This window comes from Balearica regulorum, chromosome 19, assembly GCF_011004875.1.
Source record: "Balearica regulorum gibbericeps isolate bBalReg1 chromosome 19, bBalReg1.pri, whole genome shotgun sequence".
Classification (NCBI taxonomy): domain Eukaryota; kingdom Metazoa; phylum Chordata; class Aves; order Gruiformes; family Gruidae; genus Balearica; species Balearica regulorum.
In genome coordinates, this window is record NC_046202.1 from 5,595,041 (window position 1) to 5,616,016 (window position 20,976).

Here is a 20,976-nt window from a genome sequence, read left to right on the forward strand (position 1 = left end):
CCAGGGGTGCCTGAGCACGGCGTTTTCCACCCCAGCGAGCATCTCGCTACCTGGAGTGTTATGTATTGACGTTTTCCCTGCTGGGTCTCCATTAAGCAGGGGCCCTCTCCTGTGGTGCCACTTTGCCTTGCTGCTGCTGGTGGCCGAGGCCGCATGCTCCCAGGGTGGCCTGGATCCCCTGTCCCCCCCCATCCCTGCCCCGGGGTACGCCGGCATCCCATGCCGGGTGCAAGCACAGTGTCGCCCGCAGGTCCGGTCGCTGGCCCGCACAGATGAGGCGCGGGGGCTGCTGTGGCTGCTGGAGGAGGAGGCCTTGCAGCCGGGCGGCAACGAGGACACCTTGCTGGAGCGGCTCTTCTCCTACTATGGCCCCCAGGAAGGGGGCAAGAAAGGTCAGGGGGGGTCCGGCAGTACGGGGCCGTGCGTCGGCAAAGCACCGGTCCTCGGGGCTGTGCCCAGCGGTGCCGTGTCTCCCCGCAGGGCACAACCCGCTGCTCCCCAGTGACAAGCCCCGACACTTCCTCCTGGGCCACAGCTCGGGGACCAACTGGGTGGAGTACGATGCCACGGGCTGGCTCAACCACGTCAAGCACAACCCGGCCTCCCAAAACGCCTCCGTCCTGCTGCAGGAGTCGCAGAAGTGAGTGGGGTCCCAGGGCTGGGGGAGGAGCACAGCGTGGGGGAGAGTGATTTTGGGGGGTTACATCCCCTCCGTGCCCCACAGGAAGGTCATCAGCAGCCTGTTTGCCGGCCGCGGCGGGTCGGCGCTGGTGCTGTCGGGCTCGGTGGCGGGGCTGGAGGGGGGCTCCCAGCTGGCCCTGCGCCGGGCCACCAGCATGCGCAAGACCTTCACCACTGGCGTGGCCGCCGTTAAGAAGAAGTCCCTCTGCATCCAGATCAAGCTGCAAGTGGTGAGTGAGGGGGTACCAAGGGGGGGTCTGGCTGGGGCACCGCTCTGTGTCACCGCTCACCCTGCTCTCCCATGCCTGCAGGATGCTCTCATCGACAGCATCAAGAAGTCCAAGCTCCATTTCGTGCACTGCTTCCTGCCCAAGGCGGCCGGAGGCGGAGGTGACCCTCGGGCTCTGCCGTGCCGGCGCGTGAGCGGCAGCGAGCTGGAGCTGCCGGCGGAGCACTGCGAGGCCGGGCTCATGCAGCTGGACGTGCCCCTCCTGCGTGCCCAGCTCCGTGGCTCCCGCCTGCTCGATGCCCTCCGCATGTACCGCCAAGGTGAGCCGCGCCACCGACACCCCCGGCACCCGATGGGGGGATGCCGGGGCTGCGGTGCGCATCCTGCCGCGGGGATGGATGCCGCGGGGTTCCTGGCTGCATCAGCTCCCTGGGGAGCCAAAGCCTCCCCTGGGGAACCCCTTCGGCACACGCCCTTGCTCTGAGCCCCCCGGCTGCCAGCCGTCCTCCCCCTGGGCAGTCCCGTCCCCGTCCCCCCTTTGCGGGGCCGTTATCTGCGCTGGGGACAGTCATGGCCTTAATTGGCTGTCTCCGCTGGTGCCGCCGGCTCCTGGCAGCTCTCCCGCTGGCAGCCAGCCCCTGTCCCGACGGGACGAGGGACTCCGGGTCGTGCTCAGCAAAGCATTTATCAATACACATGGCTGGCCGCACAGCCGAGGTTTTATTGCCTGGAGGCTGGACCCTTCCTGCCGTGATTGGAAATCGATGCTGCCCGCACACCTCCCGGATCGATGGCCGTGGCCAGCCGGCTCTGCCAGGGTCAGCGTCCCCGTCAATACCGTGTCGTTAATTAAGCGCTACGAGCCTGACGCAGAAGTTGGCTGCGGCTCAGAGCGGAGCCGGAGCGGGGCCTGTTTGCTTGCACAGGCGACACACGTGTCCCTGCGCTCCCCCCGAGGTGGGATCTGGCCGCTTTCTCCCCAGATCCCAGCCAAAACTGCTGGAGGACACGGCCAAGGAAAACCTTCCAGGCAGCATCAGGGCTCTCCGGTCGTGCCCGACCCCGGAGGGAGCTTTTGCCACGTGGGATGACCCCATCAGCTCTCCCAAAAGATGGGCCCCAGGGAGTCAGGGCACGCAGGGATGTGTCCGCCATCCTCCGGGCATCCCGGCTGCCCCCGCAGCCCCACTCTCCCTTGCTCCCCCCCAGGTTACCCGGACCACATGGTGTTTGCGGAGTTCAGGCGGCGCTTTGATGTCCTGGCCCCGCACCTGACCAAGAAGCACGGGCGCAACTACATCGTGGTGGACGAGAAGCGGGTACGTGCCCCGTGCTGGGGCCGGCGCCGTGCTCTGGGGGTCCCCTGCACGCCGGGGTGCTGCCAGCCCAGCCCTGATGCTTTTCCCTCCCCGCAGGCGGTGGAGGAGCTCCTGGAGTCACTGGACCTGGAGAAGAGCAGTTACCACATGGGACTGAGCCGGGTATGATGCCGGATGCTGGCCGCGGGTGCCGGCAGCGGCACGGGGCAGGGGTGGGCGGCACAGCTCGGCACGACGCGGCGGGGCAGCACAAGGGCAGCACTGTTCGCTCCCTCCTACGGCATTCCTCATGCCTGGGGGAATAAAACCCCCGCGTCGGGACAGGACCGGTGGCTGCAGAGGGGAAAGCCGCGTCCCTGCCGGCCAGTGCGGAGGGAGGGTGGCACAACGTGGCCGGAGGGATGCCGGGACCCGTCGGCATCTCACCCCATGCCCCTCCCGCAGGTATTTTTCCGGGCCGGATCGCTGGCCAGGCTGGAGGAGCAGCGGGACACACAGACCAGCAGGAACATCACCCTCTTCCAGGCGGCGTGCAGGGGCTTCCTGGCACGGCAGCAGTTCAAGAAGAGAAAGGTTCGTCCCAGCGGCTCTCCCCTCCCCGCTCTGCCGCACAATTTCGCCTAAAATGGGCAGCGCAGCCTTTCTGCCGCCGCCTGGGCCAGCACCTCCTCCTCCCGCCTCCCCCCGCGCCCGCCCAGCCGTGGGGAGCCGTGGGGGGCCAGGGAGAACCAGGGGGGCCAAGGGGAACCGGCGGGAGGGGTGCTGAGCATTGCCACAGCAGGATGAAGCGGCGTATCGGCTCCTACTTTTATTATTAAAGCGGGCGTAAAATAGGCATCTCGGCAGCGCCTCGCCAGATTAGCGTTTGGAGGGGCTGGAGGGAATCAAACAGCAGATAAGCCAGGCGCAATTAGCACAAATGCTAACGAAGGGGAGCGCGCCGGGTTGCTGGCAGAGGTGCTGAGCGCCTGCCCACCCTGCTTTGCCCCGCCGGCGGCACCCGGTTCTGACACCGTACCCTGTGCTGGTACCGTGCCCCGCACAGATCCAGGATTTGGCCATCCGGTGCGTGCAGAAGAACATCAAGAAGAACAAGGGGGTGAAGGGCTGGCCCTGGTGGAAGCTCTTCACCACCGTGCGGCCCCTCATCGAGGTGCAGCTCACTGAGGACCAGATCCGCGGCAAAGACGTGGGTATCTCTGTGCCCGGGGATGCTGGATGGGGCCGGGTGGCCTTGGGGGCGTGTTGGTCCTGGGCAGGGCCCTGCAGCAGGGTGGGATGCAGGAGCCCCGTGGCAGGGTGGGATGCAGGAGCCCGTGGCAGGGTGGGATGCAGGAGCCCGTGGCAGGGTGGGATGCAGGAGCCCCGTGGCAGGGTGGGATGCAGGAGCCCATGGCAGGGTGGGATGCAGGACCACGGCTGCCCTGCGCCCCGCCAGTACCAGGCTCGAATTGCTCCCTAATTGCAAATCAGCATGTCATTAGCGCCCCGAGAGCCGGCTGTTGCACGAGCCCAATTACAAGGCGTGGAGAATGGAAACGAAACCGTGTGCCGAGAGGCGTACGCGGGGGCTCTGAGCTGCGCTGGCAACCAGACACTCGTGCCCCTGCCGAGCCCGCCCGGCACGGAGCCGCTGCCTGGCTCAGCTTTCACCCTGACCCGCCGAGGACGGGCACCCGGGGTGGGGACACCTGGGCCCTCTCCTGCCCCCCTATCCCCACCCCCCGCCCAGCCTGTGCTGGGATCAGGGGAGGGGAGAGAAAGATGTGCTTGAGGCTGGCAGCTGGGCACGCCGCTGCGGTGCTGGCTGGCGTTCCCCAGGCATCCCGGTGGGCCCCCTCCCTCCCCAACCTGGGCTGGGTGCGCCCGAACCCTTTGGCGAGCCGCCGGCAGGTGGGTTTTACTCCCACCCCCTCTCCTGGGGGATGGGGGGGACCCCTCTCCAGCTTTGCCTGGTGTTTTGACACCATTTATGGGTTTGGAGTCGGCGTGGCGGCGCAGCGGGTTGGGGAAAGTCCCTGCGCAGCACTTGGCAGGGGAGAGCGGCCCCCGCCCCGGGGAGCCCCCACCCTGCCCACCCAGCGCGGGGGGGGGGGGAGCTGGGGGGGGTGCGGATCCCTGCCAGGCTCCTGCCTGCCAACCTCTTCCCCTTGTGCCTGCCCCCTCCCTCACCGCCCGCTCTGTTGCAGGAAGAGATCCAGCAGCTGAAGAGCAAACTCGAGAAGGTGGAGAAGGAGCGGAACGAGCTCCGGCTCAACAGCGACCGCCTGGAGAGCAGGGTAGGTCCTTGCCGGCACCGCGAAGGGGTGCGGTGCTGTGCCGGCCTGCCCCGGCGCCTGCCCTGGCCCACGGTCCCTCTCCCCCCCTCGCCAGATCACAGAGCTGACATCGGAGCTGACGGACGAGCGAAACACCGGCGAGTCGGCCTCCCAGCTGCTGGATGCCGAGACGGCCGAGAGGCTGCGGGCCGAGAAGGAGATGAAGGACCTGCAGGTACCTGCGCCTCTCCCTGACCTCGCAGCGTCTCCCAGCGCCCCCCCGGTGCTCACCGCAGCCGTGTCCCCTCCCAGGCCAAGTACGATGCTCTGAAGAAGCAGATGGAGTCGATGGAGATGGAGGTGATGGAGGCTCGGCTCATCCGGGCGGCCGAGCTCAACGGGGAGCTCGACGATGATGATTCAGGTACCATCCTGCCTCCGGTGCTCGCCACCGGCACACCCTGGGTGCCCAGTGATCACGGCACCATGCCCCCCTCTCCACGGTGGCATTGCCCACCCGTGGGGCCCCGTACCACCCCGCACAGCCCCTCGGCGACCCCGTTTCCCCGTGCAGGTGGCGAATGGCGGCTGAAATACGAGCGGGCGGTGCGGGAGATTGACTTCACCAAGAAACGGCTGCAGCAGGAGCTGGAGGACAAGCTGGAGGTGGAGCAGCAGGGCAAGAGGCAGCTGGAGCGGAGGGTGAGTGGGGCTCAGCCCCGGGGGGACCCCCTGTCCCCCTCCCGGCATGGGGATGGGCAGGGAGTGGGCAGTCGCTGCCTGCTCGGAGCTGAGGGAGCATATGACCAGGGCAGCAGGGATGTGGTGACTTCCCGGAGCCCTGACCTCCCTGCCCGCTCCTGCCCGCAGCTGACGGACCTGCAGGCAGACAGCGAGGAGAGCCAGCGGGCGCTCCAGCAGCTGAAGAAGAAGTGCCAGCGCCTGGCTGCGGAGCTGCAGGACACCAAGCTGCACCTCGAGGGCCAGCAAGGACGCAACCACGACCTGGAGAAGAAGCAGCGGAGGTGGGGACCGCGCGCTGGCGGTGGGAGGACGCGGGGGAGATGGCATCCTCGCCGCCCGGCGAGTCTCTTGCAAAGCGGCGTTACCATTTTAGCAGGGATTTGGGCACTTCACCAGCTCCTGCTTGGCCAAGGCGTCTTTGGCGGGATGGGGCTGCCCGGATCAGATGTGTTCATCCTAGGGGGGACCCCAATGCCCTTTTGGGGCGCCCGGAGCCAAGTGATCCCCCCCGTGTGGGGCTGTGCCCCATTGTGGAGGCTGCTTGTGCCCCGCGGCTCTGCTCAGCGCTTGTTCTCATCCCGTCCCCTCTCCCAGCCCCAAAGTTTGCTAACGTTATTAAGCAGCAGGGACGCTTTCATCTCATTATGGTAATGATCACACACACAAATACAGCGAGAGAATCCAATCTAATTAATTTCAATTTCCGCGGATTGGAGTCTGTGCTAATGCAGCTGTTTATTACCCAGCACGAGGAAAAATGGGGATTAGCTGCCGAGGTGTTTAATGCAGGTCACAAACTCAAACACGGGGTTGTTCTCCAAGCCCCAAAGGCAGCGATTTCAGAGCAAACCTGGCTGGTCCCATCCCAGGGGCATCAGGAGAGGCTGCCCCGGTGCCGCCCGGCTCCAGGCTGCGCTGAGCGTTCCCCCGCCGGGGGCTTGTGTCCCCTCCAGGGATGGGAGCGGTGCCATCCCGCGTGGGACCGTGACACCGGGCTGCGGCTGGGCGAGCTGAGCTGCTGCAAGAGCCCGTCTCTGCTGCGCGCGTTGCAGCCCCTCCATGTCCTGCAGCCCCTCCGCATCCTGCTCGGAGGGTGCGGTGTCCCCGGCTGCTTCCGTGTAGCCAAGCCCCCGCTGTTAGCGGCCACGGTCCCCGCTGGCACGTGCCGGCCCCGCAGGGCAGCTGCTGGGGCTGCTGGGGTCTGCGCTGCGGGCGCTGCGCTCTCCGTTAGCCGCTGAGCGGGGGCATCGGGAGGAATTTCTCCAAGTGGCTCCATGTCACCGTGCCGGCAATTAAAGGCTCATCAACAGCATGTTTCAAATGAGCATCCCGGTGCCTGCTGCCGCGGGATGGGGCTGCTCGGTGCGGTGCCGGTGGCACGGGGCTGGGGACCCGTCCCCGGTGCCTGTCGTGGGGTGCTGAGCGCCCAGCCCACTATCCCCGCACAGGTTCGACAGCGAGCTCTCGCAAGCGCACGAGGAGGCGCAGCGGGAGAGGCTGCAGCGGGAGAAGCTGAGCCGCGAGAAGGACGTGCTGGTGGCCGAGGTCTTCGGCCTCAAGCAGCTGCTGGAGGTGAGCGGTGCCTGGTCCTCTGCCCAGTCCCCCGGCCGGCGGGTGCCCCAGGCTCATGGTGACCCCCTCTCTTGGCAGGACAAGGACTCGGACATCGCGGGGCTGACGCAGAAGGCAGAGGCGCTGGAGGCCGAGCTGCAGGACATCTCCTCCCAGGAGTCGAAGGACGAGGCCTCCCTGGCCAAGGTGAAGAAGCAGCTGAGGGACCTGGAGGCGAAGGTCAAAGACCAGGAGGAGGAACTGGACGAGCAAGCTGGGACCATCCAGATGCTGGAGCAGGCACGGCGGGGAGGGGCGAGGTTTCTGGGCGGGGTGGTTTCTTGCAGGGCTGTTATTACCTGGGCTGGGCTTGCCCGGAACGAGGAGGCGGTGGCCCTCAGCCCAGCGTTTGGCCAGGCGTCACGGCTGCCGACGCGGCTCCTGGCCCTCTGTGCCATGGCCCGGCAGGTCACTGTGGGGCAGGCGCCCCGGCCGGCCTCAGACTGGGGGGTTTTCCGGGTGAGTGGCGCCCAGGGAGCGGCATGGGGTTGTCCCCACATCCCTTGCTCTGACCACGTCCCCGCCATTTGCAGGCCAAGCTGCGGCTGGAGATGGAGATGGAGCGGCTGCGGCAGACCCACGCCAAGGAGGTGGAGAGCCGCGACGAGGAGGTGGAGGAGATTCGGCAGTCGTGCCAGAAGAAGGTAAGGCTCGGCTGCGTCCCCTCTGCCCAAGGTGGGGCCAGGATGCGTCCCCGTGCCCCGGCCGGGTGCCGGGAGCTGCCAGCTGGGCACCGTCACGCAGCACCTGGCTCCCACACGGCTAGCCACAGCCCGGCTCCACTGGCCTGGCAGGTCCGACTGGTCCCTCTGCCGCCCGGGCCAGCGCACGCCGGGCTTTGTGCCTCTGGTTGTGCAAACACCCGGCCGATGGGGTCACCTGGCATCCCCGGTATGTGGGGACAGATGAGGAGGGGGTCCCGGCCCCTTCCTCCCGCCCTGACCGGCTTGCCCGGGCTGTCCCCCAGCTGAAGCAGATGGAGGTGCAGCTGGAGGAGGAGTATGAGGACAAGCAGAAGGTGCTGAGAGAGAAACGGGAGCTGGAGAGCAAGTTATCTGCCGTCAGCGAGCAGGTAGGGTGCATGTGCCTCGCTTTGGGGACCCCGAGGTGGCTGTGGCGGGGTGGGTGCCCTGCCAGCACAGTGCCCTGGCACGGTCCCCCCTGCCACAGGCCAACCAGCGGGACTTCGAGACGGAAAAGCGCCTACGCCGGGACCTGAAGAGGACAAAGGCGCTGCTGGCCGATGCGCAGATCATGTTGGACCACCTGAAGAACAACGCGCCCAGCAAGAGGGAGATTGCCCAGCTCAAGAACCAGGTGTGCATCCAGACACCCCTAAAACAGCAGCCCTTGAGGGACACGGGGTGTCCCTGTCCCCTGGCTGGGCGCTGAGCCATGTCCTTGCAGCTGGAGGAGTCGGAGTTCACCTGCGCGGCCGCCGTCAAGGCCCGCAAGTCGATGGAGGTGGAGATCGAAGACCTCCACCTGCAGATCGACGACCTTGCCAAGGCCAAGGCAGCGGTAAGCGTTTTTGGGGTTGCGATGCACCGTGGTGGGGCCGTGCCCCACCTATACTGGGGGAGACACCCCCACCAGGGCAGCGCATGCCGGCAGGGTGACCCCACACCATTTGGGGTGATTTTGGGGGGTGGGTGCACCTCTCCTGGGGTGCAGTGGGAGACGCAGGTGGCTCCCCCCAGCTGGAGGAGCAGCTAAGCCGGCTGCAGCGGGAGAAGAACGAGGTGCAGAGTCGGCTGGAGGAGGACCAGGAGGACATGAACGAGCTGATGAAGAAGCACAAGGCAGCTGTGGCCCAGGTGAGGGGGGAACAGCAGCTGTGGCAACCCCGTCCCCCCGTAACGCCCCTCTCAGAGCCGGCACAGTGGGGTCCCCACTGACGGCCCCGGTGTGTCCCGCAGGCGTCCCGGGACCTGGCGCAGATGAACGACCTCCAGGCGCAGCTGGAGGAGGTCAGCAAGGAGAAGCAAGAGCTGCAGGAGAAGGTGGGGAGCACCGACATCAGGCATGGGCACACACCCCGTGTCAAGCCCGGGGGGGGAATGGGGGGTCCTCAGAGATCCACTGCCCGTACTATTGGGGGGCCCCTACACCCTGGGGGGTGCAGAGCAGTCCCATGGGGAGCTCTGCACTGGGATGGGAGCAGCGTGGCCGGCAGCTCCGCTCCAGGGTGGCATGGCGGGGGCCCAGGGAGGTTGTGGTGGGGGCTGAGGCTGTGCCCCCCCCCGCAGCTGCAAGGCCTCCAGAGCCAGCTGGAGTTCCTGGAGCAATCCATGGTGGACAAGTCGCTGGTGAGCCGGCAAGAGGCCAAGATCCGCGAGCTGGAAACCAGGCTGGAGTTCGAGCGGACACAAGTCAAGCGCCTGGAGGTAGGCACTGGGCTCTCCCCCTGCTCCGGCTGGGACCGGGATCCCAAGGGACCGTGATGCGAAGCTGCCCAGGGGATCCACCGAGCACGTCCCCAATATCCCCTCCCCGGGACCCCCCATGCTGCAGCCCTCCCCTGTCAGCAGCCCGTCCTCGTCCCCGCAGGGAAAGCTCCCTGCAAGCGCCGATAACAGTAATCCACCACCCAGCCCGGCAAAGTGCTGCTATTTCCCTGCATTGACTTAGGGAAATTATAGACTCTCCCGGCCCCGCTAAACGCAGCCTGCTTTATATTCTGCCTTTGCAGCTCTGCCGGGGGAGCGGAGCAGCTTAGCTCTCCTCTTAATATTTTCCTAGCTGTTATTTCCCTTCCCTGCTCTCTCTGCCGGGGCCATAAATATGCAGTGGCTGGCTCAGCGGCTGGGGGAGAATGGGAGCTATTTTTTCCCTACGTTACACGCTGTAATTACTTCACACACAGTTAAATCTATTTTTCCAATTCGGCAAAGCCGCTGAGGTTGTTCTGTCCCTTTGCCGTCCCTGGCGGGGAGGGTGTCATCCTCCACTTCCTTCTGTAAATCCATGGGGATGGGATCCATCCTCGCCTGAGCCCTCAGTGGGTGTTGCAGGGTGAGGGGTCGATGGGGGGGATCAGAGGTGACCCCGTGCCTGTCACTCCGCAGAGCCTGGCCACACGGCTGAAGGAGAACATGGAGAAGCTGACGGAGGAGCGGGATCAGCGTGCGGCCGCCGAAAACCGGGAGAAGGAGCAGAACAAGCGGCTGCAGCGGCAGCTCCGCGACGTCAAGGAGGAGATGGGCGAGCTGGCCAAGAAGGAGGCGGAGGCCAGCCGCAAGAAGCACGAGCTGGTGAGGCACCCGTGAGGGGCCGGGCAGGGGGCTGGGGGGGTGGGTTCCCCAGGGTAGCCCCCCCCGGTTCACCCCGCTCCCTCCCTGCAGGAGATGGACCTCGAGAGCCTGGAAGCCGCCAACCAGAGCCTGCAATCGGACCTGAAGCTGGCCTTCAAGCGCATCGGGGACCTGCAGGCAGCCATCGAGGATGAGATGGAGAGCGACAGCAACGAGGACCTCATCAACAGGTGAGAGCGGCTGGGCCTGGCTCCCACGCAAGGCACGTCACCGGGACTCACCGCTTTTCCTTGCCACTTCCGAAACGCCACGGGGACCCCTTGGCTCTGCCTGGCCCTGGCAGGATGCCGTCTGTCCATCCATCCATCTATCCATCCGTGCGTCATGCACGCGTGCATCTGTCCGTGCACCCGTGCGTCCGTCCGTCCATGTATTGTGCACCCGTGCACACGTGCATCAGTCCGTGCATCTGTGCATCCACCCCTCCCTCCCCGCGCAGCCCCCGCGCAGCTTCACCTGTTTGTGGAGGTGCCTGAAACGCAGCCAGGGCCGTGCCGGCTGGCTGGAAACAGCCCGGGCAGCCCCAAGAGCCAGGGCAGCACAGGTCTGGGCTGCTGGGATCCAGCCCGAGATGCTGGGATCCAGCCTGACCTGGGATGCTGGGATTCAGCCCGAGATGCTGGGATCCCCCTGGGGTGCAGCCCCACGCCAGGGGTGCAGGACACCCACACCTCCCTCCCCTGACCCTTCCCCACCATTTAATTTGTCCCCGTTTGTTCCCCACCCACCTGCTCTTTTTTTTTTTTCCTTTCAGTTGATTTCCTTTCTGTTTTGTTTCTCCCCCCCTCGACCCTCCCCATCCCCTCCCAGTTTGCAGGACATGGTGGCAAAGTATCAGAAAAGAAAGAATAAACTGTGAGGAGCTCCTCTTTCCTTCCCCCCCCCTCCCCTAACCCCCAGCTCACCCCCGCGGGCCGGGGTCCCGCATGCCGCTGGCCCACCTCCGCATGCCCTAACAGCACCCACAGCACGGCACGTAACCGCATCCCACGCCGGGGGACAGGGGACGAACCCCCGGAGCCGGGGCGGGGGGTGATGCTCTGGCATGGCTAATGATGAGCGTATCGGCGCGGAGCGGTGATGGAGTCCCGCCGCCACGCGCAATTAATATCCGCTGCCGTGGTCGCTCCCCCGTGACCCGGGTCCCACTTAACTAACGGCACGCTCGCCTGGACATAAATTGCATTTGATACGGAGTTTAATTTTGCTGGTTATAAAACCTCAGCTGCCCCCAGAGTTTGTTTACGGGGCCCGTTGGGGGGTTTTTTGTTGTTGTTCTGTGTTTTTTTGTTGTTGGTTTTTTTTTTTCCCAAGCTGAGCGTTGCCTGGATGTATTGCAGGGGAGGGATATGCGCGTGATGGACTGCGGCTCGTTGCTTTGAATTTAACGAGGAGGATTCATATTCAGGGTCTATCCCAGCCTGTCCCCTGTGCCGTCTGCCGCTGTCCCCAGGCAGGGAATAAACCCAAAGCCGGGCGGATAAAACGGCCGTTTAAGATCATATGATATATCCCTTCCCCGGCAGCGGCTCGGTGGGAGCCCTTGCGTCTCGCCGGCCAGCGGCGGGGTGGGGAGAGAGGGGGCCGTGCCGCTTCGATTTCCTTATAGATCCCGCCGGTCCTGCCATAACCCTAATGAAAGCAGTAAGCAGTTAGGTATTAAGGGAGATTTATGCGGGGATGCTTTTAACGTGGAGGAATGGATTTTGCAATGCATACGGCACCTTCTTCTAAAGGCAATCAATATGGTTACGAACAGACGTTATAAATTAGATGGTTTAAGCCAGATAGGGCTTTTTTTTACGCCAGGATGTAAATCAGGGGCTCTCCGGCACGGCAGGGCTGTAAATCTGCCCGCCGCGCTCCTGCGCCTGCCTTGCCGGAGTCGTTTCTGTTCTGCCTGCTAAACTCCTGTTTACCCAGGGCTATCAACTTCGCTCTTCCTCGCTGTAATTTTGCACTCGATGGTGGCCTATAAAATGAACCCACTTATTTCCTTCCCAGCCCCAAAGCTGGAAATCTCCCGTGTTTCTGGAGCCGTGCCCTGCCTCCTGCCCCTCACTGCCCCGACGCCGGCCCCGCTGTCTTGTCTTATCTTTCCAGCCCCGGCGCCGTGCAGTGGCGGGGGGGGATGTTGGGCAGAGGGTGCAGGAGCCCCTTGGCTGGGCAAGGGGGTGGTTTGGAGGTTCGGGGGGTGCGTGGCACGGCTGTGCTTTGGGGAGCCCCTCGCATGCAGGTTGAGCCCCGGGGGATGGAGCAGAACCAGGTTTAGCCCATGCCGCGGTGCACAGGCACTGGGTGTTGGGGGGGGTTCGGCGCCTGCCAGCGCGATTTCGCCTCCCCAGCACCCAAAATCTCACCACCCCACGCTCACCTCTCGCTTTCTTCTGCCCCGACCTGCTCCTCCGGCAGCGACGGTGACTCGGATGTGGACTCGGAGCTGGAGGAGCGCGTGGACGGGGTGAAGTCCTGGCTATCCAAGAACAAAGGCTCCTCCAAAGCGCTCTCGGATGACGGCAGCCTGAAGGGCAGCAGGTGGGTGCAGGGCTGGGTGCTGGGCTGGCTGGCAGAGGATGGGGTGGGCTGTGCCGGGGGACGGCCGAGGTGCAGGGTGGGCACCCATGGGACGTGGCGCTCTGGGTGCTGCGCTGCCGCCCGGCGTTTGCGTGGCTGGCCAGGGAAGGGTTAACGCTGGTGAGTGGTTCGGTCTCCAGTGGGGACACATGTCCCCACGCAGAGGGGGACCCCTGGTCCCCTGCTCTAGTCTTCCACCTGCAGCACTGCAGCCAGCCGCTGCGGCACGAGAACCCACCCTGGAGGTACGTGGGCATCTGCACCCCCCCCATCTGCCTCCCTGGGGGTCGCGGTTTTGGGGCCCGGCCGTGTGCGTCATCCCCCCGCCCTGGGGCTGGATCCCCCTCCACCCTCCCCGCGTTTGCAGCTCCACCACATCCCTCCCCGCACCTTCTCTCGGCAAACACCGGCTGCCCGCACAGCCCCCGGCAGAGCGGGGGGACATGCCTGGGTGCCCCCACGGCACGGGGCCGGCGTGGGGCTGGGGCACGCAGCCCCGCTCCCCGGGGAAGGCACTTGCCTGCTGAGTGCAGATTGCTTTTATCCAAACCCAATTTCCTAGCAGGGCTCTGGGAGTCCCGGGGGGCTCCCCCCCTCCTCTGCCAAGCAGGGGGGAAAGATCTGAGCCGGTTTTTCTTAATTGGTTTAATTTATTCAGTGGTGCAGATGTAAAACATTTTGTTATTGGAGATAATTCCACCTTTTCTGAAGTCGGGAATCAAACACAGCGGCTCCAGGTAGCCGACAATGAAATAAATTGAACGCAACACTTTAAAGGGGAATCAAAGTGCCGGGCTAGAACAATTCCCCCATTTACATGACATTTTTCCACGATGCTATTTCCCGCTGACGCAAATTACCGAGGCTGCCTCGCCGCTGCGCTGCCCCCGCCTCGCCCGCTCATCTCCGTCTCTCTCTTGTCTCCCCGGTGCGTGCGCGGGGCCGCGGTGCCGCCGGCGCAGGTCAGCCCCGCCGGACGGTCCCGAGGGCGAGGAGCGGCCGGTGTCAGCGTTGAGCTGCCTCAGCTATAGGAAGCGGCCGGGCCTCAAGGATTCCATAGGCGGCCGTGGGGACGAGCAGACGCTCTTCAGCGCGCTCAGCGAGCGACCGCCTTCCCCCGAGCGCGCTGCCCGCAAGGCAGCCCGGAGCGGCGAGCCTGAGGACCGGGCGGCCGTCATCGCCCGCGCTTTCGCCGACGCCAGCGGCCGGGCTCGGCAAGGGCTGGGCAAGCGTTGGTCGCTCTCGGCTGCCGACAGCGAGAAAGCCTCCGTTGCCTCCGCCCCGGTGAGCCGGGCCTCCTCTGCCTCCTGGCGCGGGCTGGAGGACGGGGACGAGGGGGACGAGAGGTGCTCGGTGCTGAGCTTCGCCCTCTCCAGCCCCGGCAGCTTGCGGAGCCGGCGCGGGGGGCCCGAGGGTCGCCCCGAATCACGGCTCTCCCTGGCCCGCAGCCGCCTGGAGGAGGCGGACGAGGGGTCCCGCGGGCAGCCCCCCCTGGGGCGCAGCTTCTCCGTGCCCCCCCGGCCCCGCAGCGCCGCCTCCGAGGAGGGGAGTCCCGGGGACGCCCGCCCCGTGGGGCACCGCTCCTACCTCGACCCCGACCTGGAAGCCGCCATCCAGGAGGTGCTGAGCTACCGCCCGCCACGGGCCAGGGGCTGCTCCAGCCCCGAGGCCGACTCGGGGGACGACAGCCGCAGCGTGCGGAGCGCGGCCCCCCTGGGCGCCGCCGACCGCCCCCCCGGAAGCCTTCGTCGCTCCGCATCCGCCCTTGATTTCTCCCGGCGCACCGGCCGGCACCGCAGCAGCTCAGGCTCCTCTGAGGAAGAGGAGGAGCGGAAAAAGAAGAGTGCCAAGAAGCACGCCAAGAAGGCCAAGAAGAAATCCAAGAAGAAGAAGAAGAAGCAACAGTCGTCATCCGAATCGGGTTCCTCCTCCGATTCCTCTTCCGATTCCTCCTCCGGCTCCACCAGCTCCTACCGCAGCACCTCCAGTGTCAAGAAGGGCCCGCGGGTGGCTGGGGGCGAGGAGCCGGGACGCCCTGGCCGGGGCAAAAAGGAGGAGAAGCAGCGGAAGAAGCAGGTCGACAGCCTGATGATGAAGTACCTGTACCGGCCCGAGAGCGACTGAGGCAGGAGGTGGGAGCGGTGTGTGCCGTGCAGCATGAACCTCCCCGTGTGCCACTAACCGCTCGCCCTAACCCTCACCCAGCTCCGGGCACGGAGCCCACCTCTGCCGGGCACCCCGGGATGGGGCACCCCACTGTGCCCGCAGCCAGCTCTGCTTTTGGGGTGCTGCAGGGCATCCCCAGGGCATCTCCGGGTACGGGGAGCATCCCCAGCATGGCCGCAGCGGGGACCGGCAGTTGCCGGTGGTGCCAGGACGCAGCATATTCAGGATTAGCGGCTGTGGCACACAGGACACCGGGAAGCGCTGATCCCTTCCTGGCTCCCCGGCCTCCAGCCAGGATGTGGCTGAATTTATTCCTTCAGGAAATTTAAGTTTGCCGGGCGGCACAGCATCCCCGCTTACCTCGGGGGATTCGCCGCCCCGGGGACAGCGATGGGTCCCGAAGGCGGCGGGGAGGAGCGGGATGAGTACTAACACGCACCCACTGCAGCGTGTGAGCGCGGGGGGAGGCAGCACCCGCGGCCGGGGAGCCGGGGTGGGCGGTTGGGGCTCGGAGGTGTTTGTCAGGGCGGGTGCATCCTGCTCCCCTGCGCCGCGTAGGCTGCCTGTGACAAGGGATCGGGGTGGGAACAGCCTCTCCCTGCCGGGCTTTGGGGCTCCGCACCCTGTTTGATGGCAGAGGAGGGGGTGCACCGGGGCTCGCTGGCAGCGATTTCAGAGCAGGTTCTTTCCAATGGCTGGAGTGGGAGAAGGGTTGGAGGAGGGAAAAAAGTTGGGCTGCCCGCTGCCTGCCGGGCTGCCTGTCCCGGGGCCAGGGAAAGCATCACAGGGTCAGGGTGGGGGGGGAGGAACACCCCCAGCACCCAGCTGTGGGCTCCAGTGCGACCGGGACCCTCGAGTGGTGACACCCGTGAGCGCCAGCGTTTGCATCCATGGCCACGTGCCTTTTTCTGAGCACGTGGTGCCGGCTGCCCGCGGGGGCTGCACCAGTGGGTGGGCAGGCTCGGCTCAGCCCCGCTGCGGAGCAGGGGCTCGGCTCAGCCCGGTGAGGACTGCCTTGCGGTGGAGCATGCCCTAAATATCTCAGAAATAATAAAAAAGGTGGCGAACAAGGCCCCATCCCGATGCCCGGCTCGCCGCAGCTCCCGGTACAGCCAGAGCGGAGGTGTGCCCGGCAGCCGAGCCCTGCTGCGGCACTGCGGCGTGCTGGGGCAAGGAGCCCCGTAATCCCCCCCCCCGTCCCCCCGCTAACCCCCCTCTTTCCCACGCAGCCCCCCGAGCTCCCGGCACACCTTCGCCTACGACAGATGGGACGAGGAGCAGGACGCCGGGGAAAGCACACACCGCTCCTCCCGCAGCTCCCCCAGCGCCAGCGAGGTGGAGAGTCGGGCCGCCGAGACCCCCGCCTAGCCCCCCCACCAACCTTTCCCATCGCCCCAGAAACACTCAGCTCCTTTGCGGGGCCGCCTCAGGCAGCCGGTATTTCTTCTGCACCGGAGGCGGGGGGATGTGCAGCCGCCCCCCAGCCCTGGCTGTGGGGGGAGCAGCCCGGCCGGCTCACTGGCTGCAGCCCCCATGCTGCCCCCCCCTCCCCCCCCCCCCCCCCCCCCCCCCCCCCGTCCCTCCTCGGCGGCAGAGCCGGCAGCTCCGGCACCCTGGGTTTATTCCTCAGTGCCTGCTGGCTCCTTATTTTATAACTTAAACACACACCCACCCTCCCCCGGGCACCCCCCTGTCCTCTTAAGCCCCTTTTAGTTGAGCCAAAGACGTCTCGCGCTGGCCGGGCCCTGGGGAGCAGCCGCCCCGCAGCCAGGAAGGGGACGTGGGGACAGGGTCCCACGCACCCCCCGGGTTGTCGTCACCCCCCCATCGGCCCCCCACCCCTGCCTGGTTGGTTTGCACTAGCCCAGCTGTGCGTGTCCCCCCCCCCACCCCCCTTTCAGTATGAAAATAAACGTCATTTCTGGCTGGTAACGCCGCCTGCCGCCTGCTCCCTGTGCCGGGGGGGGTCACCCCGTTTTGGGGGGCTGTTTGCATGGTGGCGGGGTCTGGTAGGACAGATCCAGCGCGGGCGAGGATCCAGGGCTGCACAGGGAGGCCGAGCCTGGCACCTTCCCCGAGCCCGCTGCACCCATGGGTGATGGGGAGGGGAGGGGGGAGACGGCCCTCGTGGGTGCCGGCACTGAATCATTTATCGATCTTCATAAATATGCAGATGAGCAGCGGGGATGGGAGCCCTCTGCCTGCCAGCATTAATTATTTAACACGGAGGAGATGATGATGTGCATCGCCAGCCGCCTGCGCGGCACGCGGCTCGGCCTCTGCTCCGGCACCCGCCGGCCTGTGCCGGTGCTGCCCCCTCACTCCCCCCCCAGCCCCCGGGGACCCCCCCCCCCGTCCCCGGGACCCCCCGCACCCCCGGGACCCCGGCAAACCAGGTCGTTTGGTCCCTTTCCCCACCGTCTCTTGGAAACAAATGGGCCGAGCTCGGCGCTCGCTGCCATAAAGCCACGCTGTGCTAATGCGCTTTCATTAAGTGGGAGCGATCTAATGATAATAAAATGGCACATTTAACATTAAAACATTTAACTTGACTCCTAAGCGAGTGTGTCTCTCCGCGCTGTTCCAGCTCCATCTTCATGAGGCTGACAAAGCTCCTTAATTTGTTTCCGGGGAGCGGGTGCTTGGTAGAAACAGCTTGGCATTGCGTGGCATGGGGGATGCTGGGATACGGGCATGTGGGGATGCTGGGATGCAGGGATGTGGGGAGGCTGGGATGTGGGGAGGCTGGGATGTGGGGAGGCAGGGTACCTGGAGGCTGGGATGTGGGGAGGCTGGGATGTGGGGAGGCAGGGTACCGGGAGGCTGGGATGTGGGGAGGCTGCGTTGTCAGGATGCAGGGTGCGGGGCTCCAGGGATGCAGGGGTGCTGGGATGGGATGGAGGGGTGCTGGGATGCAGGGAGCGGGGATGCAGGGGTATGGGAATGCCAGGGTACTGGGATGGGGGGATGCAGGGGTGGAGGGGTGCCAGGATGCTGGGTGCTGGGATGGTGGAGGATGGGGACATGGGGATGCAGGGTAGCTGGGATGTGGGGGTGGAGGGGTGCTGGGGTGCAGCATATTGGGACACCAGGATGCAGGGAGATGGAGATACACGGGGATCCAGGGCTGCGGGAATGCTGGCACACCGGGGTGTAAGGACACCGGGACACCGCTGCAGGCCAGCACGATGCCGGGTGGGCACAGCCTGGGCCCCACACCTACAGTGCAGCCCGGAGCGCGCCGGGGAAGCGGGTGATGGCGAAGGGCGCCGTGCTGTGGGACGGCTCCTCGCCCAGGCTCAGCTCGCACAGCAGCTTCCCCACCACTGGCGCCAGCTTGAACCCGTGGCCTGTGGGAAGGAGGGGGAGTGTGTGTGTGGGGGGGGGACAGCCACCCCCATGGCCAGCTCTGGGGTGCCGGTGGGGACCGGATGCCCTCGCCTACCCGAGAAGCCAGCCCCGATGATGATGTTGCTGAACTTGGGGTGCCGGTCCAGGATGAAGTCTTCATCTGGGGTGTTCTGGGGGAGCCACGGTGTGAGGGTGTGGGGTCCTGGGTCCTCTCCTGGACCCACGGTTGGGGGGAAGGGATGGAAAGGTCCACCTTGGGGTGGGGAAGGGGTTGGGACCCTGGACGCCTGGGTCCCGCTCCTGGGGGGTCTCACCGTGTAGAGGCAGGTCTCCACCACGGCCGGCTGGGGCTCCAGCCCGGGCAGGTAGCTGCTGATGAAGCTGCTCAGGAGGGTGATGGTGGGGTGGGGGGCACCTGGGGGGACCCGGTCCCGCTCCTCGGGGTCAGCGGGGCTGCCGTGGTGGTAGCACACCTGGGGAGCAGCTGGTCAGGGGGGGCTGGCCAGGGGATCCCCCCGCCACTGCTGTGCCCTGCTTACCTTCACCAGTCCTGGGTACTCGAGGGCGGGCAGCCCGTAGACGCCGTGGGGGGCTTGGCTCAGCCCCAGCGCCATGAAGCAGGGACCGGCTCTGCCCGTGCCGGGGGTGCCCGGCTCCTTCTCCCTCCAGTAGCAGACGTCGATGCGCAGAGGCTGGGGTCACCGCGTTAGCCCTGGCCACAGCCGGGCTGCCCCGCGGTGCCACCGACCCTTACCTGCAGCGGCAGGCGGAGACCCAGGGGTGCCACGAGGGCACCGGTCCAGGCTCCAGCCGCGATAATGAGCCGGGGGGCTCGGTACACCCCGGCGGTGGTGGTGACGGTGAGCACGGCCCCGGGTTCAATGTGCAGCACCTTCTCCCCGTCCCGCAGGGTGCCCCCGTGCCGGCGAAAGACGTCCTGGGTGGGGATGGTGACGGGAGGTGGTTGCGAGGACGGAGCCGGGGACCCCCATCCCGTTCCCTTGGCAGCACCCACCTGCACCGCCCGCAGCGCCCGGTCGGCGAAGAGCACCCCGCCGGTGCTGTCCCACATGGCCACCTCGCCGGCGTGGAGCCGGAGGCCGGGGAAGCGCCGGGCCAGCACCGTGGCGTCGAGGACCTCTCCGGCACCCAGGCTGCGCCGGCAGCCCTCCAGCTCCGGGTCTCCCGCCGGGCCCAGCACCACCAGCCCCGTCCGCCTGCGCCCCGCCAGCCACGTCAGCTCTCCCCTCGCGCCCTCCCTGCGCACCCCCCACCTTGCTTTGCCCCAGGGGGAAAACGAGGTTCTGGCGGCACCGGTGATGCTCGGGATGTGCTGCACCTCGGTGGGATCCCGGGCAAGGGCGCGTGGGGTGATGCACAGAGAAGATCTGGGTGCCGGCGTCACGCTCGCCCCCCCCCCCCCCTCAAATACAGCAAGCGCCATCAGCCCTGACCCCGGCAGCGGGGGATCGTTTAGATGCTCATTTCCTTAATGGCGCTTTCTTTACGGAGCCCCATAAATTACCCAGAGCCAGCGGCTGCCTCCCCGCTGCGTGGGGCTGGGGTGGCCTCATCCTGCCCAGCACTGCGCCCTGACGGGGCAGCGACCGCAGCCCCCAGCCCGGCCCTGCGGGGAGGGAACGGTGCCCGGCGGGGGCTGCGTCCCCGTCCCCGTCACCTGTAGAGGCTGGTGCCGGCCTCGGCCTCCAGCCGCTGCCAGAGGCGGAAGCTGTCGGGCATCATGCGGGCGTAGAGTGCCCGGGTGTAGGCGCTGCGGGTGATGCGGCTCTGCCCGTGTGAGCTGCCCCGCGAGTGGGGCAGGATGAACTGCGGGGCAGGGGGGACGTGGGGGTGACTGTGGCCACCGTCACCTCCCAACCCCGCCGGCCCCACATGCACCGGCGCTGTGCCGCAGCGGGCACCTGGGGACAGAGCCTGTCCTGCCAGCCACAGCGCTGGGAAATGGCAGGACATGGGGGTCCTGGGGCTGGGGACAGGGGGGTCCTGGCACTGGGGACACCGGGGAGCTGGCACCGGGGACTGGGGTGCCAGAGGCAGCTCTGCTCCGTGCTGCGGCAGTGGGCAGCCGGGTCTGCAGGTGCCCACCCCAGTGTGCTGGGGCTGGGGACACGGCGGGACGGGGACACAGTGGGACAGGGCTGGGGACACGGCGGGACAGGGACATGGCGGGACAGGGACATGGCAGGAGAGGGACACGATGGGACAGGGACGCAGCAGGAGAGGGACACGGTGGGACAGGGACACAGTGGGACAGGGACATGGTGGGACAGGGCTGGGGACACCAGTACCTGCTCCAGCAGCAGGACGTCCCTGTGGCGCTGGGCCAGGTGGTATGCAGCGAAGGAGCCCTGGATGCCAGCCCCGATGACGATGGCGTTGTAGGCGACCTGCTGGGGCTGGCTGGGGGCAGCCATGTCCGTCCCCGTCCCCATCCCCGTCCCCGTCCCCGTCCCCCACGGGCAGCTGGGAGCTGAGCCAAGGGGAGGGACGGGGCAGAGTCCGGCCAAGCCGAGCGGGTGACGGAGCCTTGGCCGCCCTCCATCTCCCGCAGGGACAGTGAGGGCACGTGGGGGGCCGCGTCCTTCCCACCCCTCGGGGTGGCCAAGCAGGAGCATCCCTGTTTCCCGCTAATGCCAGCGCCCGGTCCTGGCGGGGACGCCGCTTGTCCGGTGGCAATGGTGCAGCCGGCAGCGGCCGGGGGGGGGGGT

At 66.6% G+C, this 20,976-nt stretch overlaps 2 protein-coding genes across 27 annotated transcripts in view; one reads left to right on the plus strand and one right to left on the minus strand.

Annotated features, from left to right (window-relative positions):
• MYO18A (myosin XVIIIA) overlaps positions 1 to 16,828 on the plus strand; it is a 38,492-nt gene extending 21,664 nt beyond the window's left edge. For 19 of the 24 annotated variants that reach the window (XM_075771844.1, XM_075771846.1, XM_075771848.1 and 16 more), the window contains 28 exons: positions 251 to 392; positions 481 to 640; positions 725 to 911; positions 993 to 1,230; positions 2,120 to 2,229; positions 2,326 to 2,391; positions 2,674 to 2,802; positions 3,275 to 3,418; positions 4,419 to 4,508; positions 4,603 to 4,722; positions 4,800 to 4,911; positions 5,062 to 5,189; positions 5,358 to 5,512; positions 6,680 to 6,803; positions 6,882 to 7,082; positions 7,376 to 7,486; positions 7,810 to 7,914; positions 8,013 to 8,159; positions 8,250 to 8,363; positions 8,543 to 8,659; positions 8,762 to 8,845; positions 9,092 to 9,229; positions 9,911 to 10,096; positions 10,187 to 10,326; positions 10,967 to 11,011; positions 12,569 to 12,691; positions 13,693 to 14,862; positions 16,126 to 16,828. In XM_075771844.1, coding sequence (XP_075627959.1) covers positions 251 to 392; positions 481 to 640; positions 725 to 911; positions 993 to 1,230; positions 2,120 to 2,229; positions 2,326 to 2,391; positions 2,674 to 2,802; positions 3,275 to 3,418; positions 4,419 to 4,508; positions 4,603 to 4,722; positions 4,800 to 4,911; positions 5,062 to 5,189; positions 5,358 to 5,512; positions 6,680 to 6,803; positions 6,882 to 7,082; positions 7,376 to 7,486; positions 7,810 to 7,914; positions 8,013 to 8,159; positions 8,250 to 8,363; positions 8,543 to 8,659; positions 8,762 to 8,845; positions 9,092 to 9,229; positions 9,911 to 10,096; positions 10,187 to 10,326; positions 10,967 to 11,011; positions 12,569 to 12,691; positions 13,693 to 14,854 — 4,578 coding nt within the window. In that variant the 3' untranslated portion in view covers positions 14,855 to 14,862; positions 16,126 to 16,828. The remainder of the gene's footprint in view (positions 1 to 250; positions 393 to 480; positions 641 to 724; positions 912 to 992; positions 1,231 to 2,119; positions 2,230 to 2,325; positions 2,392 to 2,673; positions 2,803 to 3,274; positions 3,419 to 4,418; positions 4,509 to 4,602; positions 4,723 to 4,799; positions 4,912 to 5,061; positions 5,190 to 5,357; positions 5,513 to 6,679; positions 6,804 to 6,881; positions 7,083 to 7,375; positions 7,487 to 7,809; positions 7,915 to 8,012; positions 8,160 to 8,249; positions 8,364 to 8,542; positions 8,660 to 8,761; positions 8,846 to 9,091; positions 9,230 to 9,910; positions 10,097 to 10,186; positions 10,327 to 10,966; positions 11,012 to 12,568; positions 12,692 to 13,692; positions 14,863 to 16,125) is intronic. The other 5 variants (XM_075771847.1, XM_075771852.1, XM_075771855.1 and 2 more) reach the window with 3 other exon arrangements.
• An 884-nt stretch (positions 16,829 to 17,712) lies between these two features.
• PIPOX (pipecolic acid and sarcosine oxidase) lies at positions 17,713 to 20,697 on the minus strand. 3 transcript variants are annotated; one of them, XM_075771869.1, is made up of 8 exons: positions 20,557 to 20,697; positions 19,926 to 20,074; positions 19,263 to 19,464; positions 19,002 to 19,184; positions 18,787 to 18,939; positions 18,562 to 18,720; positions 18,342 to 18,417; positions 17,713 to 18,246 (listed from the first exon to the last, which is right to left on the minus strand). In XM_075771869.1, the coding sequence occupies exons 1-8, from the start codon at positions 20,680 to 20,682 to the stop codon at positions 18,116 to 18,118; spliced, it is 1,179 nt and encodes a 392-aa protein (XP_075627984.1). In that variant the 5' UTR covers positions 20,683 to 20,697; the 3' UTR covers positions 17,713 to 18,115. The 3 variants fall into 3 exon arrangements, with proteins under 3 accessions (XP_075627984.1, XP_075627985.1, XP_075627983.1); XM_075771870.1 differs by having other exon boundaries at positions 18,056 to 18,246; positions 18,342 to 18,461; XM_075771868.1 differs by having other exon boundaries at positions 18,056 to 18,417.
• Positions 20,698 to 20,976: the final 279 nt, after the last annotated feature.